Source organism: Ranitomeya variabilis, chromosome 4 (genome assembly GCF_051348905.1).
Source record: "Ranitomeya variabilis isolate aRanVar5 chromosome 4, aRanVar5.hap1, whole genome shotgun sequence".
Taxonomy (NCBI): domain Eukaryota; kingdom Metazoa; phylum Chordata; class Amphibia; order Anura; family Dendrobatidae; genus Ranitomeya; species Ranitomeya variabilis.
The window spans coordinates 96,716,333-96,730,437 of NC_135235.1; the positions used below are offsets into that span (position 1 = coordinate 96,716,333).

The 14,105-nt window shown below is 44.3% G+C and overlaps 1 protein-coding gene across 1 annotated transcript in view; it reads right to left on the reverse strand.

The window, feature by feature from the left end:
• LOC143768447 (intelectin-1-like) overlaps positions 1–14,105 on the reverse strand; it is a 95,596-nt gene that overhangs the window by 37,014 nt on the left and 44,477 nt on the right. The window contains exons 2-3 of the mRNA XM_077257126.1: positions 12,073–12,145; positions 10,032–10,190 (exon numbers count right to left, since the gene is read on the reverse strand). Coding sequence (XP_077113241.1) covers positions 10,032–10,190; positions 12,073–12,136 — 223 coding nt within the window. The 5' untranslated portion in view covers positions 12,137–12,145. The remainder of the gene's footprint in view (positions 1–10,031; positions 10,191–12,072; positions 12,146–14,105) is intronic.

The following is a 14,105-nucleotide window of genomic DNA, read 5'->3' on the forward strand; positions in this document are numbered from 1 at the left end:
ACTAGACCCCCTAAGGAACTTATCTAGATGTGTGGTGAGCACTTTTATCCCCCAAGTGCTTCACAGAAGTTTATACCGCCCGTACGTGAAAATAAAAAAACGTATTTTTTCCACAAACATGATGGTTTAGTCCCCAATTTTTAATTTTCACAAGGGTAACTGAAGAAATTGGACCACAAAAGTTGTAGTCCAATTTGTCCTGAGTACGCCAATACCCCATATGTGGGGCGGAACCACTGTTTAGGCGCATGGCAGGGCTCAGAAGGGAAGGAGCGCCATAAGACTTTTTCAAGCTAAAATTAGCTGGAATTGAGATTGGACGCCATGTCGCGTTTGGTGAGCCCCTGATGTGCCTAAACAGTGGAAACCCCCCACAAGTGACCCCATTTTGGAAACTAGACCCCCTAAGGAACTTATCTAGATGTGTGGTGAGCACTTTTATCCCCCAAGTGCTTCACAGAAGTTTATACCGCCCGTACGTGAAAATAAAAAAAACGATTTTTTCCACAAACATGATGGTTTAGTCCCCAATTTTTAATTTTCACAAGGGTAACTGAAGAAATTGGACCACAAAAGTTGTAGTCCAATTTGTCCTGAGTACGCCAATACCCCATATTTGGGGCGGAACCACTGTTTGGGCGCATGGCAGGGCTCAGAAGGGAAGGAGCGCCATAAGACTTTTTCAAGCTAAAATTAGCTGGAATTGAGATTGGACGCCATGTCGCGTTTGGTGAGCCACTGATGTGCCTAAACAGTGGAAACCCCCCACAAGTGACCCCATTTTGGAAACTAGACCCCCTAAGGAACTTATCTAGATGTGTGGTGAGCACTTTTATCCCCCAAGTGCTTCACAGAAGTTTATACCGCCCGTACGTGAAAATAAAAAAACGTATTTTTTCCACAAACATGATGGTTTAGTCCCCAATTTTTAATTTTCACAAGGGTAACTGAAGAAATTGGACCACAAAAGTTGTAGTCCAATTTGTCCTGAGTACGCCAATACCCCATATGTGGGGCGGAACCACTGTTTGGGCGCTTTGCAGGGCTCAGAAGGGAAGGAGCGCCATAAGACTTTTTCAAGCTAAAATTAGCTGGAATTGAGATTGGACGCCATGTCGCGTTTGGTGAGCCCCTGATGTGCCTAAACAGTGGAAACCCCCCACAAGTGACCCCATTTTGGAAACTAGACCCCCTAAGGAACTTATCTAGATGTGTGGTGAGCACTTTTATCCCCCAAGTGCTTCACAGAAGTTTATACCGCCCGTACGTGAAAATAAAAAAACGTATTTTTTCCACAAACATGATGGTTTAGTCCCCAATTTTTAATTTTCACAAGGGTAACTGAAGAAATTGGACCACAAAAGTTGTAGTCCAATTTGTCCTGAGTACGCCAATACCCCATATGTGGGGCGGAACCACTGTTCGGGCGCATGGCAGGGCTCAGAAGGGAAGGAGCGCCATAAGACTTTCTCAAGCTAAAATTAGCTGGAATTGAGATTGGACGCCATGTCGCGTTTGGTGAGCCCCTGATGTGCCTAAACAGTGGAAACCCCCCACAAGTGACCCCATTTTGGAAACTAGACCCCCTAAGGAACTTATCTAGATGTGTGGTGAGCACTTTTATCCCCCAAGTGCTTCACAGAAGTTTATACCGCCCGTACGTGAAAATAAAAAAACGTATTTTTTCCACAAACATGATGGTTTAGTCCCCAATTTTTAATTTTCACAAGGGTAACTGAAGAAATTGGACCACAAAAGTTGTAGTCCAATTTGTCCTGAGTACGCCAATACCCCATATGTGGGGCGGAACCACTGTTTGGGCGCATGGCAGGGCTCAGAAAGGAAGGAGCGCCATAAGACTTTTTCAAGCTAAAATTAGCTGGAATTGAGATTGGACGCCATGTCGCGTTTGGTGAGCCCCTGATGTGCCTAAACAGTGGAAACCCCCCACAAGTGACCCCATTTTGGAAACTAGACCCCCTAAGGAACTTATCTAGATGTGTGGTGAGCACTTTTATCCCCCAAGTGCTTCACCAAAGTTTATACCGCCCGTGCGTGAAAATAAAAAATCCTATTTTTTCCACAAACATGATGGTTTAGTCCCCAATTTTTTATTTTCACAAGGGTAACTGAAGAAATTGGACGACAAAAGTTGTAGTCCAATTTGTCCTGAGTACGCCAATACCCCATATGTGGGGGGGAACCACTGTTTAGGCGCATGGCAGGGCTCAGAAGGGAAGGAGCGCCATAAGACTTTCTCAAGCTAAAATTAGCTGGAATTGAGATTGGACGCCATGTCGCGTTTGGTGAGCCCCTGATGTGCCTAAACAGTGGAAACCCCCCACTAGTGACCCCATTTTGGAAACTAGATCCCCTAAGGAACTTATCTAGATGTGTGGTGAGCACTTTTATCCCCCAAGTGCTTCACAGAAGTTTATACCGCCCGTGCGGGAAAATAAAAAATCCTATTTTTTGCCCACAAAAATGATATTTTAGTCCCCAATTTTTTAATTTCCCAAGGGTAACAGGAGAAATTGGACCACAAAAGTTGTTGTCCAATTTGCCCTGAGTACGCTGGTACCCCACATGTGGGAGAAAACTACTGTTTGGGCACACGTCAGGGCTCGGAAGGGAAGTAGTGACATTTTGGAACGCAGGCTTTGATGGAATCTTCTGCGGCCGTCACGTTCCATTTGACGAGCCCCTGATGTGCCTAAAAAGTGGAAATCCCCCACAAGTGACCCCAATTTGGAAACTAGACCTCCTAAGGAACTTGTCTAGATGTGTGGTGAGAACTTTGAACCCCCAAGTGTTTCACTAAAGTTTATACCGCCCGTGCGGGAAAATAAAAAATCCTATTTTTTGCCCACAAAAATGATCTTTTAGTCCCCAATTTTTTAATTTCCCAAGGGTAACAGGAGAAATTGGACCACAAAAGTTGTTGTCCAATTTGCCCTGAGTACGCTGGTACCCCACATGTGGGAGAAAACTACTGTTTGGGCACATGTCAGGGCTCGGAAGGGAAGTAGTGACATTTTGGAACGCAGGCTTTGATGGAATCTTCTGCGGCCGTCACGTTCCATTTGACGAGCCCCTGATGTGCCTAAAAAGTGGAAATCCCCCACAAGTGACCCCAATTTGGAAACTAGACCTCCTAAGGAACTTGTCTAGATGTGTGGTGAGAACTTTGAACCCCCAAGTGTTTCACTAAAGTTTATACCGCCCGTGCGGGAAAATAAAAAATCCTATTTTTTGCCCACAAAAATGATCTTTTAGTCCCCAATTTTTTAATTTCCCAAGGGTAACAGGAGAAATTGGACCACAAAAGTTGTTGTCCAATTTGCCCTGAGTACGCTGGTACCCCACATGTGGGAAAAAACTGTTTGGGCACACGTTGGGGCTCGAAAGGGAAGTACTGACGTTTTTGAATGCAGACTTTGATGGAATCGTCTGCGGGCGTCATGTTCCGTTTGCAGAGCCCCTGATGTGCCTAAACAGGAAAAAAACCCACAAGTGACAACATTTTGGAAAGTAGACCCCCAGAGAACTTACCTAGATGTGCCAACTTTGGAATTATTCTATTTCCTGTAAAGTAAATTAGTAGTGCATGGAGGTGTGGTACAATTTAAAGCAATCCTTCATACACAGGCCAGGTTTGTCGGGGCAGGTGTCGCATTGATAGATGGTGTCACTTCGAATTCCTCTTTTGTAGCACACTCGGCACCTTTTTTGCGGCTTACCTTTTTTTTCAGTTGGCGGGACCACCCCAGGAAAATGCTGGCCTGGTACGACACGTGCACCTTCAGTTCCAGAAGTACTGGAGCCCGCTCCTTCCCTCGTGCCAAACATCAGGGCCTTAACCACTACCTCCTGGAAATGAAGGTACGACGTATCGGTGTTGCGTGCACATCGTGACAGCAGGAAAGCGTTGAGCATTGCCATTTGTACGATGTGCACGGACAGCTTTTTGTACCACACCCTGGCCTTTCTCAAAGCACTGTATGGTTGGAGGAGTTGATCGGAGAGATCAACGCCCCCCATGTTTTTGTTGTACCCCAGTACACAGTCCGGTTTGCAGACCTGTGCAGAGGTACCCCATACAGTGCTGAGGGCGCTGCCATCACCGTGTATGGTGGTCAACAGAAGGACATCCCTTTTGTCCTTGTACTTGACAACCAGCAGGTGGTCGCTACATTGGGCTTTGCTCTCGCCTTTTCTGAGAATCTGCCCAAGTAGCGTCTTCGGGAGGCCTCTCTGATTTTTGCGGACAGTACCGCAAGCTGTGGTACCTCGCGCAAAGAGAGATTTGTAGAGTGGGATGCTGGAATAAAAGTTATCGGTATAGAGGTGATAACCTTTATCCAGCAGTGGGTGCACCAAATCCCACACAATTTTCCCACTCACTCCCAGGATAGAAGGACACTCAGGTGGTTCAATCCTGCTGTCCTTCCCTTCGTAGACTCTAAAGCTGTGGGTGTACCCTGAGGTACTCTCACACAGCTTGTAGAGTTTGATTCCGTACCTGGCCCTCTTGCTGGGCAGGTATTGACGGAATCTAAGCCGCCCCTTAAAATGAATTAAGGACTCATCCACGCAGATGTCCCTTTGAGGCACGTACACTTCTGCAAACTTTTTGTTGAAGTGTTCGATGACCGGCCGAACTTTGAACAGACGGTCAAAGTTGGGGTCATCACGTGCGGGACACCGTGCATTATCGTTGTAATGCAGGAACTTATGGATGGCCTCAAAGCGCGTCCGGGTCATGACCATTCGGAATACTGGAGTGTTATATAAAATATCCACACTCCAATATTGCCGAAGTTCAGGCTTCTTCAGGATCCCCATGTGGAGGACCAGGCCCCAAAACTGCATCATTTCAACTGCGTCTACAGGAGACCAGTTAGAATATGATGAACCCGAGTTTTGGTCCAAAAATTGCCGAGCATACAGATTAGTTTGCTCCACCATGAGGTTGACGAAAGCCTCAGAGAAAAAGACTTTGAAAAAGTCTAGTTCTGTGAGGCCGGTGGTGTCAAACTTGATTCCTGATTCTGCCACAAAATCAGGAATCAGTGGCTCGTAATTTTCAGGTGGCGAGGTCCATATGGGGTCCGCAGTGGGGTGCGCTGGTTCGTCTTCAGCAATGGTGGGCGCTTCATCTTCATCTTCATCAACGATGGGCCTAGCCTCATCTTCTGTCCTGCGGCGTCTGCGTGGCGGTTCCGCAGGGCCGGAGGAGGAAGATGAGGAGTGGGAAGAGGATGAGGAAGAATCAGAAAAATAAAGAAAAGTGGGATCCTCTCCCTCGCTATCAGTGTCGGAGGCAAGGAAAGAATATGCCTCCTCCGCTGAATAGCGCTGTTGGGACGAACGAGATGAGCGGGACATTTTTTTTGTAAGTGTGGTGCTTGGGTGCACTTTATTGGTAACTGTGTAAGTGTGGGGGGATAGTGTTTGGTGCAAACTACTCTGAAAAGAAAAAGCTAAAGAAAAAAAAAAATACCTGTGAAAGAAAAGTATAAAACAGCAGGCCCTAGCTCTGATAAGTGAACCGCGTCACTTATCAAAGTTTGGCGGCTGCTGGGTGTGTGAACGGGGATGTGAAAAAAAAAAAACGCAGGCACGAGAGCTCTGATAAATGAACCACGTCACTTATCAAAGTTCAGCGGCTGCTGGGTGCGTGCACAGGGATGTGAGAAAAAAAGAAAAAAAAGCACGGGTTAGACGCGGCGGGGTGAGCGCACAGAGATGTGGGGGAAAAAAAAAAGGAAAGCACGGGTTAGATGCGGCGGGGTGAGCGCACGGAGATGTGGGGAAAAAAAAAAAAAAAGAAAAAGGAAAGCACGGGTTAGACGCGGCGGGGTGAGCGCACGGAGATGTGGGGAAAAAAAAAAAGGAAAGCACGGGTTAGATGCGGCGGGGTGAGCGCACGGAGATGTGGGGGAAAAAAAAAAAAAAAAAAGGAAAGCACGGGTTAGACGCGGCGGGGTGAGCGCCCGGAGATGTGATGAAAAAAAAAGAAAAGGAAGGCAAGGGTCAGATGCGGAGGCTGGGTGAGCGCACGGGGATGTGTAAAAAAAAAAAAAAAGAAAACGGCAGGCACGAGAGCTTTGATAAGTGAACCGCGTCACTTATCAAAGTTCGGCGGCTGCTGGGTGTGCGCACAGGTGTGGTGAAAAAAAAAAAGGAAAACGGCAGGCACAAGCTCTGATAAGTGAACTGCGTCACTTATCAAAGTTTGGCGGCTGCGGGATGGGTGTACAGAATTGGGCAAAGGGGGCTGCTGAAAAAAAAGCGAGCACGAGTGTTGATCAGTGAACTGCGTCACCAATCAACGCTCGGTGGCTGCTAAGAGTGCGCACGGCGGCGACGCAAAGAGGGACGGAGGGGGTAAAAAAGAGGGGGGAAGGGGGGGAAGGGGGGAGGGGGGGATGGGTGGATGGAGGGGGGATGGGGGGGTGGATGGAGGGGGGGATGGATGGAGGGGGGGATGGGGGGGTGAAGTGAGACCGGGTAGGGGCTGTTAGCACTTACCTTTTGTAGTCTCTCTTCTTTCTTTGGTTTTCTTTCTTCTTTCTTTCGCTTTTTTTGTATCGCAGGGGATTGTGGTGTTACAGGCTTCTGTAGCACCACAAGGCCCAGCAAGACAGGATCTGGCTGTGTGACCGCTCAGCAGGAGTCCCTCAGCTAGAGTGAGGACCCCTGCAGAGCGGTCACACAGGTCACCTGCAGGTGACAGACAGGTCACAGAGCGGTCACACCGCTGCTGTGAGCTGTCATTGGTGGGATCGAATGATAACATCGATCCCACCAATCCCTGCAGGGCTTGGTGACCATGGCAACTGCCTTGGATCTCTCCTATCCTAGGCAGGTCACTGCCAGGTCACCAGCAGGGCACACAGCGGTCACAACGTGACCGCCGCTGTGCCCTGTGATTGGCGCGATCGTCGATCGCATCGATCGCGCCAATCAGCACCTGCAGGCCCTGCTGGGCCTGCACTAATCACTGGCCTGTGATCGGTGCCATTGCAGCACCGATCCAGGCCGCTACACCGGGGGACAGCAGGGAGCAGGGCGTACGGTACAGAAGGGCACAGCGGCGGTATTACCGCCGCTGTGCCCTGTGATTGGCGCGATCGTCGATCGCATTGATCGCGCCAATCAGCTCCTGCAGGCCCTGCTGGGCCTGCACTAGGCTCTGGCCTACGATCGGTGCTATTGCAGCACCGATCCAGGCCAGTACAGCAGGGCACAGCGGCGGTAATACCGCCGCTGTGCCTTGCGATTGGCGCGATCGATACGATCGGCGATCGCGCCAATCCGGGGGGGTTGTGCCGGTGCCTGGCGTTGCAGTTGCGTTGCCAGTACATCGGTACTCGATCCTAGCCTGCGACCTCATTGTTTCAGCGGCTCCGATTGGCTGAAACAATGAGGAACGCTGTGATTGGCTGTTCAGAATTGAATAGCCAATCACAGCGATCCAGAGGCCTGGGGGGCGGAGCCAGGCCCGGGGATGTCGGCGCCATCTTCATCCAGGTAAGATGGCACCGGCAATTTAATGCGATCACCGCGACTTAAGTCGCGATGTCGCATTAAACAGTATGACGTACTATACCGTCGGTGGGAATTAAGGCCCACCCCACCTCGATGGTATAGTACGTCAGATGGGATTAAGGGGTTAAAGGGAATCTATCAGTAGGATCAACCCTCCTGAGCCATCTATATGGGCATGCAGTTCATAGGAAGCTGAATAAAATGACACCTTGATATCTGCGATCTGATATCTTATTTCAGAGAAATCCACGTTTTCTTATATGTAAATGAGCTGCTCAGAACTATAGGCCGGACACTGATCTGCAGGAGAATCTGCCTCCAGAGATTACTTAACCCCTTAGAGACAGAGCCAATTTGGTACTTAATGACGAAGCCAATTTTTACAATTCTGACCATTGTCACTTTATGAGGTTACAGCTCTGGAATGCTTCAACGTATCCCACTGATTCTGAGATATTTTTTTCATTACATATTGTACTTCATGTTAATGGTAAAATTTCTTCAATATAACTTGTGTTTATGAAAAAATTAAAATTTGGCTAAAATTTTGAAAATTTTGCAATTTTCAAACTTTTAATTTTTGTACCCTTAAATCAGAGAGTATTTTCACACAATATAGTTAATAAATAACATTTGCCACATGTCAACTTTACAACAGCACAATTTTGGAAACATAATTTTTTTGTTAGGATGTTATAAGGGTTAAAAGTTGACCAGCGATTTCTCATTTTCCAACAACATTTACAAAACCAATTATTTTAGGGACCACCTCACATTTGAAGTGAGTTTGGGGGGTCACTATAACAGAAAATACCCAAAAGTGACACCATTCTAAAAACTGCACTTCTCAAGGTGCGCAAAACCACATTCAAGAAATTTATTAACCCTTCAGGTGCTTCATGAGAACTAAAGCAATGAGGAAAAAATTAACATTTTACTTTTTTCACAAAAAGTTTACTTTGCAGCTAACCAGGGTATCAGGAGAAAATGGACCACAAAATTTGTTGTGCAATTTCTTCTGAGTACGCCAATACCCCGTAAGTGGGAGAAAGACACTGTTTGGGCGCATGGCAGGGCTTAGAAGGGAGGGAGCACCGTTTGACTTTTTGAACACAAAATTGGCTGGAATCAATGGTGGCACCATGTCTCGTTTGGCGACCCCCTGATGTACCTAAACAGTGGGACCCTCCCAATTCTAACTCCAACCCTAACCCCCACACATCCCTAATCCCAACCGTAACTACTGTATAACCCTAACCACAACCCTAACTCCAACACACCCCTAACTCTAATCCCAACCCTAATCATAACCCCAACCACAAACTAACCCTAACACACTCCAACTCTAATCCCAACCCTAGCCGTAATCCAAACCATAACCACAACCCTAACCCTAGTCCAACCCTAACTTTAAACGAACACTAATTTTAGCCCAATCCTAACTTTAGCCCAACTCTAACTTTAGTCCAACCCTAACTTTAGCCCAACCCTAACCCTAGCCCAAACTTAACCCTTAACGGAAAAATGGAAATAAATAAAAAAAAATTTATTTTATTATTTTTACCTAACTAAGGGGGTGATAAAGGGGGGTCTGATTTGCTATTTTTTATTTTGATCATTGTGATAGGGTCTATCACAGTGATAAAAATGAACCAATAGAAAAAATGTTCTATTGTTACCTAGTGCCGGCCGGCAGATCTCAGCGGGCACACTGCACTGGAAGAAGACACCTGCAGCCGGGGGACAGAATCGGGGGATGCAGGAGGTTCCAGGGACACTGAAGGTACCAGGGGGAAATCGGGTGACCCCATTGCTCTCTCCTCTGATGTGTGATCATATCAGAGGAGAGAGAAATTAAATGTGAAATCTGACTTTTTTTGCAATCACCGTTATTACGTTAATAACAGCGATCGCAACACTGGGGTCAGTGAAAACTGACCCGAAGCATGATTTCTGGGGTCTCAGACCTGAGACCCTGGAGAAATTCTGATTCTGGGGGGCGCTATACACTTATTTCTCAGTGCCGTTAAAAAGCGGCGCTGAGGATTAAGTACCCTTAAATTCCGCCATTAAAAGGCTTATGAGTGGTCTTTAAGCGGTTAATATAAAAGTGATGTTACTAGTGTGAGACAAGTACCTAACACAGAACAGGAGAAGTCAACTATGTCTCCTTACAAACACATTTGCTGCAGCTCTCACACCTCTGCTGTATTGCAACACTTGCCTTATACATAATGAACAAGACATAACCTGCTAAAACATGTAGGCCTTATTTTAACCATGATGGAATAAACGTGAAGTCTTATGGGATTATTGCTGCGTTGTTGGAGTCTTTCTAAGTTTGGTATAAACATCAATGTCCATCCTTTTAAATGCTTTTATGGTTAACTGGTCACAAATTACCAGAAATGCGCTTCAAAATCTTGTGAATTGCCTTCCCCGAATAGTACCATGTATCATGTATATGAAAATATCACCTTCAGCGTATGAATATGAACTCTTAATCTCCTTGCAGCTCCTGTGTCCATGAGCTGATCCTCCAGTGGGATTTGACTGGTAGCTATAATCAGTGTCTTTGTCCCAGCATGCCAACATATTCTGAATGTTCTGTTTCATGTCAGCCATAGAAGACTTCTCTAAGAAAACAGGATCAGATTACACCATGTACATTCCTATATTATTTTATCATATGAGATATGTATACATATATATATATCTACTATATAATTGTCTAAGGATCACTTCCGTCTTTCTTTCTGTCTGTCCTTCTGTCTGTCTCTCTTTCTGTCACGGATATTCATTGGTCGCGGTCTCTGTCTGTCATGGAATTCAAGTCGCTGATTGGTCTCGCCAGCTGCCTGTCATGGCTGCCGCGACCAATCAGCGACGGCCACAGTCCGATTAGTCCCTCCCTACTCCCCTGCAGTCAGTGCCCGGCGCCCGCTCCATACTCCCCGCAGTCACGGCTCACACAGGGTTAATGACAGCAGTAACAGACTGAGTTATTCACTCCGTTACCGCCGCTATTAACCCTTCGTGACCAAGTTTTTACCATTGATGCTGCCTATGCAGCATCAATAGTAAAAACATCTGTTAAAAATAATAAAAAAATAAAAAATCATTATATATTTACCTTTCGGCGCCTTTCCCGCTCCTTGCGACGCTCCGGTGACCGCTCCATGCAAGCAGCAGGTTCCGGTGCTAAGGATGGTATGCGACAAGGACATGCCATGACGTCACAGTCATGTGACCGTGACGTCATGACAGGTCCTGCACGCCTGCACGAGAAGAACCTGCCATGACGTCACGGTCATGTGACCGCAACGACATCACACCCTGGGACCGGAAGCTGCCGCCTGCACCGCACACAGGGGACAGAACTACAAGGGTACCCTTGGAAGGTGAGTATATGTTTATTTTTTATTTTTTAACCTGTGACATACGTGGCTGGGCAATATACTACGTAGCTGGGCAATATACTACGTGACTGGCCAATATACTACGTAGCTGGGCAATATACTACGTGGCTCTGTGCTGTATACTATGTCGCTGTGCAATATACTACGTGGCTGGGCAATATACTATGTCACTGGGCAATATACTACGTCACTGGGCAATATACTACGTGGGCTGGGCAATATACTATGTGGGCTGGGCAATATACTACGTGGGCATGCATATTCTAGAATACCTGATACGTTAGAATCAGGCCACCATCTAGTGTGTATATATATATATATATATATATATATATATATATATGTGTATATATATATATATATATATATATATATAAACACAGCGGGTCAAATAAGTATTGAACACATCAGCAATTTTCTAGGTAAATATATTTCTAAAGGTGCTGTTGAAATCTATGAAATCTATTACTGACAGATTTCAGTTGGTGTCATGACTTTCCATGGCTTTTAGCACCTCTCTATCTTCACGTGTTTAATACTTTTTTCCCTGTGTCATTTCTCGTTATTACACATAACTTAATTTATGGACTTCTATGGTTTGATTTCTTTACCTGTGTGTATTGAATGGATTGTTCCTGAGTCTCCTGACATCTAGTGAGAATTTCATGTCAATAGCACCTTTAGAAATATACTGATTTCACCTGCTGTATATATAGTGTGTTTTCTTAATAGTGAACTACCCGATATTGAATTAAAAGCTGAACAAGACTGAACAGCACAGATTTGTGTAATATATAGCAGCCATTACCATGTACTGCAGATCAGCTTCTATTCAAACGAAAAGGAGCTAATCTTCAGTTCTCGGTAACAGCTGCTACACATTGAATGTAGTTGAGCTGTTCAGCACTGTTCAATGTTTGCATCTGCCTGCCTTCAGAATTAATAACAGCTGATGGGTGGTTGGGGGTCTGATATTAATGACAAGTGCAGGCGATAGGTGACCAACTACTAGTATTGTCTATCTTTTCTATTTTCACCACACAGACTATACATCTGACAAATATTTCATTAGCATTACATGTGAATAAATAGTACTCACTACATATGTCAGTGTTTCCTCCAGCTAGTGCCAAAGAGATGATTAAAACGCTGTGCAGCAACATTTTTTCAAACTAGGATAAAAATATAAGCACAGAAAACAATGAATATTATATAACTTACTTATCACAACACATGCCTAAAATAATCATATAGACTTTTTACTGAGTTTTATCAATATTGTAGTGTGTCCGTGTTTTAAGGTTTTTTATCAAATAAACACAAAATATTTGTTACTAATTTAAAGTACAAAGTGTTCCAAAAACAATCTCAGAGTCACTTGCACAGCACTCTAAGGTTGACACATATCAGATGTGAAAAATTAGATGATATCATAAGGGCAAAGTTGGCTGCAGCGGCAAGTGATGAAGAAAATAAAAATTACTAAAATTTGTTTTCTTCTACAGACTTCTAAGTAATACATTAAGCTAATTGTGACTCTATAATATACTACATTTCCTTTAAACTGCAGTAACCTAGAAAAAGAGACCTTGACTTGCTGAAACTGTGTATCCAGCAGATATCAAAACTGTAGTATATCTGAAATGTTAATAAAGTGAAAATTTGGAGCTGTATAATAAATGTTATGCTGAAAAATACACTTTTTCATTTCCAATTGTATTACAAAAACATCACTGCTTATTGTATGACTTCACATTGTATTATTCAGGATATAGATTTAGATAACAGAAAGTTGTAAAAAAAAATGAATGCTAATTAAAACTGTCCTGGTTGGTTCGGGAATTGGGAGGGCTAATAAAATTAACTTTGTTGATGTAGTTAAAGAGAATTAGTCACCTGGCCAAGAATCCAGTTCTTGCACTTATTTTATTTGTGCTGCTATCCTAACTATGCTGTTCTTTATTTGTTTTTAATCCACCATACAGTTCCAGAGAAATGTGACTTTTTATTTGGTGATAATTTTTATGATATTTATCAAGGTGGCGTGGCTCACAGATTCTCAGAGATGTGACTTTAGGCTTATTTGCAATATTATTATATTATTTGCAAAATATATATATATATATATATATATATATATATATATATATATATATATGTCAGTGAGACACATACATATATATATATATATATATATATATATATATATACATATATATATATATATATATATATATTTATATTTCATACAGAGCTAGGTAGCAGAAAAGCCGGTAATTCAATTGTCGGCTTTTGCTACATCATTACCGAACCCGACAGGATATGAGACATGGTTTACATACAGTAAACCATTGCAAATCCATTAGATTTTTATATATCCCTCCCTAATAATGTTAATAGTGTGGGTATGTAAAATTTGGGAGTTGTAGGTGTTAAATTAAAGGGTTAAATCACGGAAAAAAATGGCGTATCCCATACAATATCCCATACCTGTCTGTCGTACAGTCATGTCCCACGCTGTAATCCATATCTGGGGGCATTCACATTTACAACCAGGAGCGCTGCTAATGCGGCCGCTCCCGGCTGTAAATGACTAGTAATGAATGAAATGCAGATAGTGGAGCTTCGGTGACTAGCGGTTCCATCATCGAAGCTGCGCCCTTTGGCGGCATGAACTCAAATGAACTCTTCAGCCTGGGAGAATGCCAGCTGATTTCTCTTGCACCTATAATACGGCTGAGAAAACAACGGATAGGAGCTGCCCCATAGATTAACATTTGTCTGTATTACGGTCTAGTGTGACTCCGGCCTTACTCTGTGAGTCACGGCGCCTTCTAAAGACATGAAAATTAGCAACAAATAAAAAGACCCATGTTTCTGGAATCACAAGTCAAATAAAAAAAAAAAAATAGAAAAAACAGAATACTCATAAGAATAATATAATAATAATAAGAGTAGTGATGAGCGAACATGCTCGACACTACTCGTTACTCACCAGAGTATCACTTTGCTCGGTGTACTCAGCGAGCACCGAGCATTTCTGGGATTATTTGGCGGTAACTGGTGTCTCCACCCTTCAGAGACCCAATAACGGTACAGGGATTGTCTGCCAGGTCATGAAATGCCGCAGCC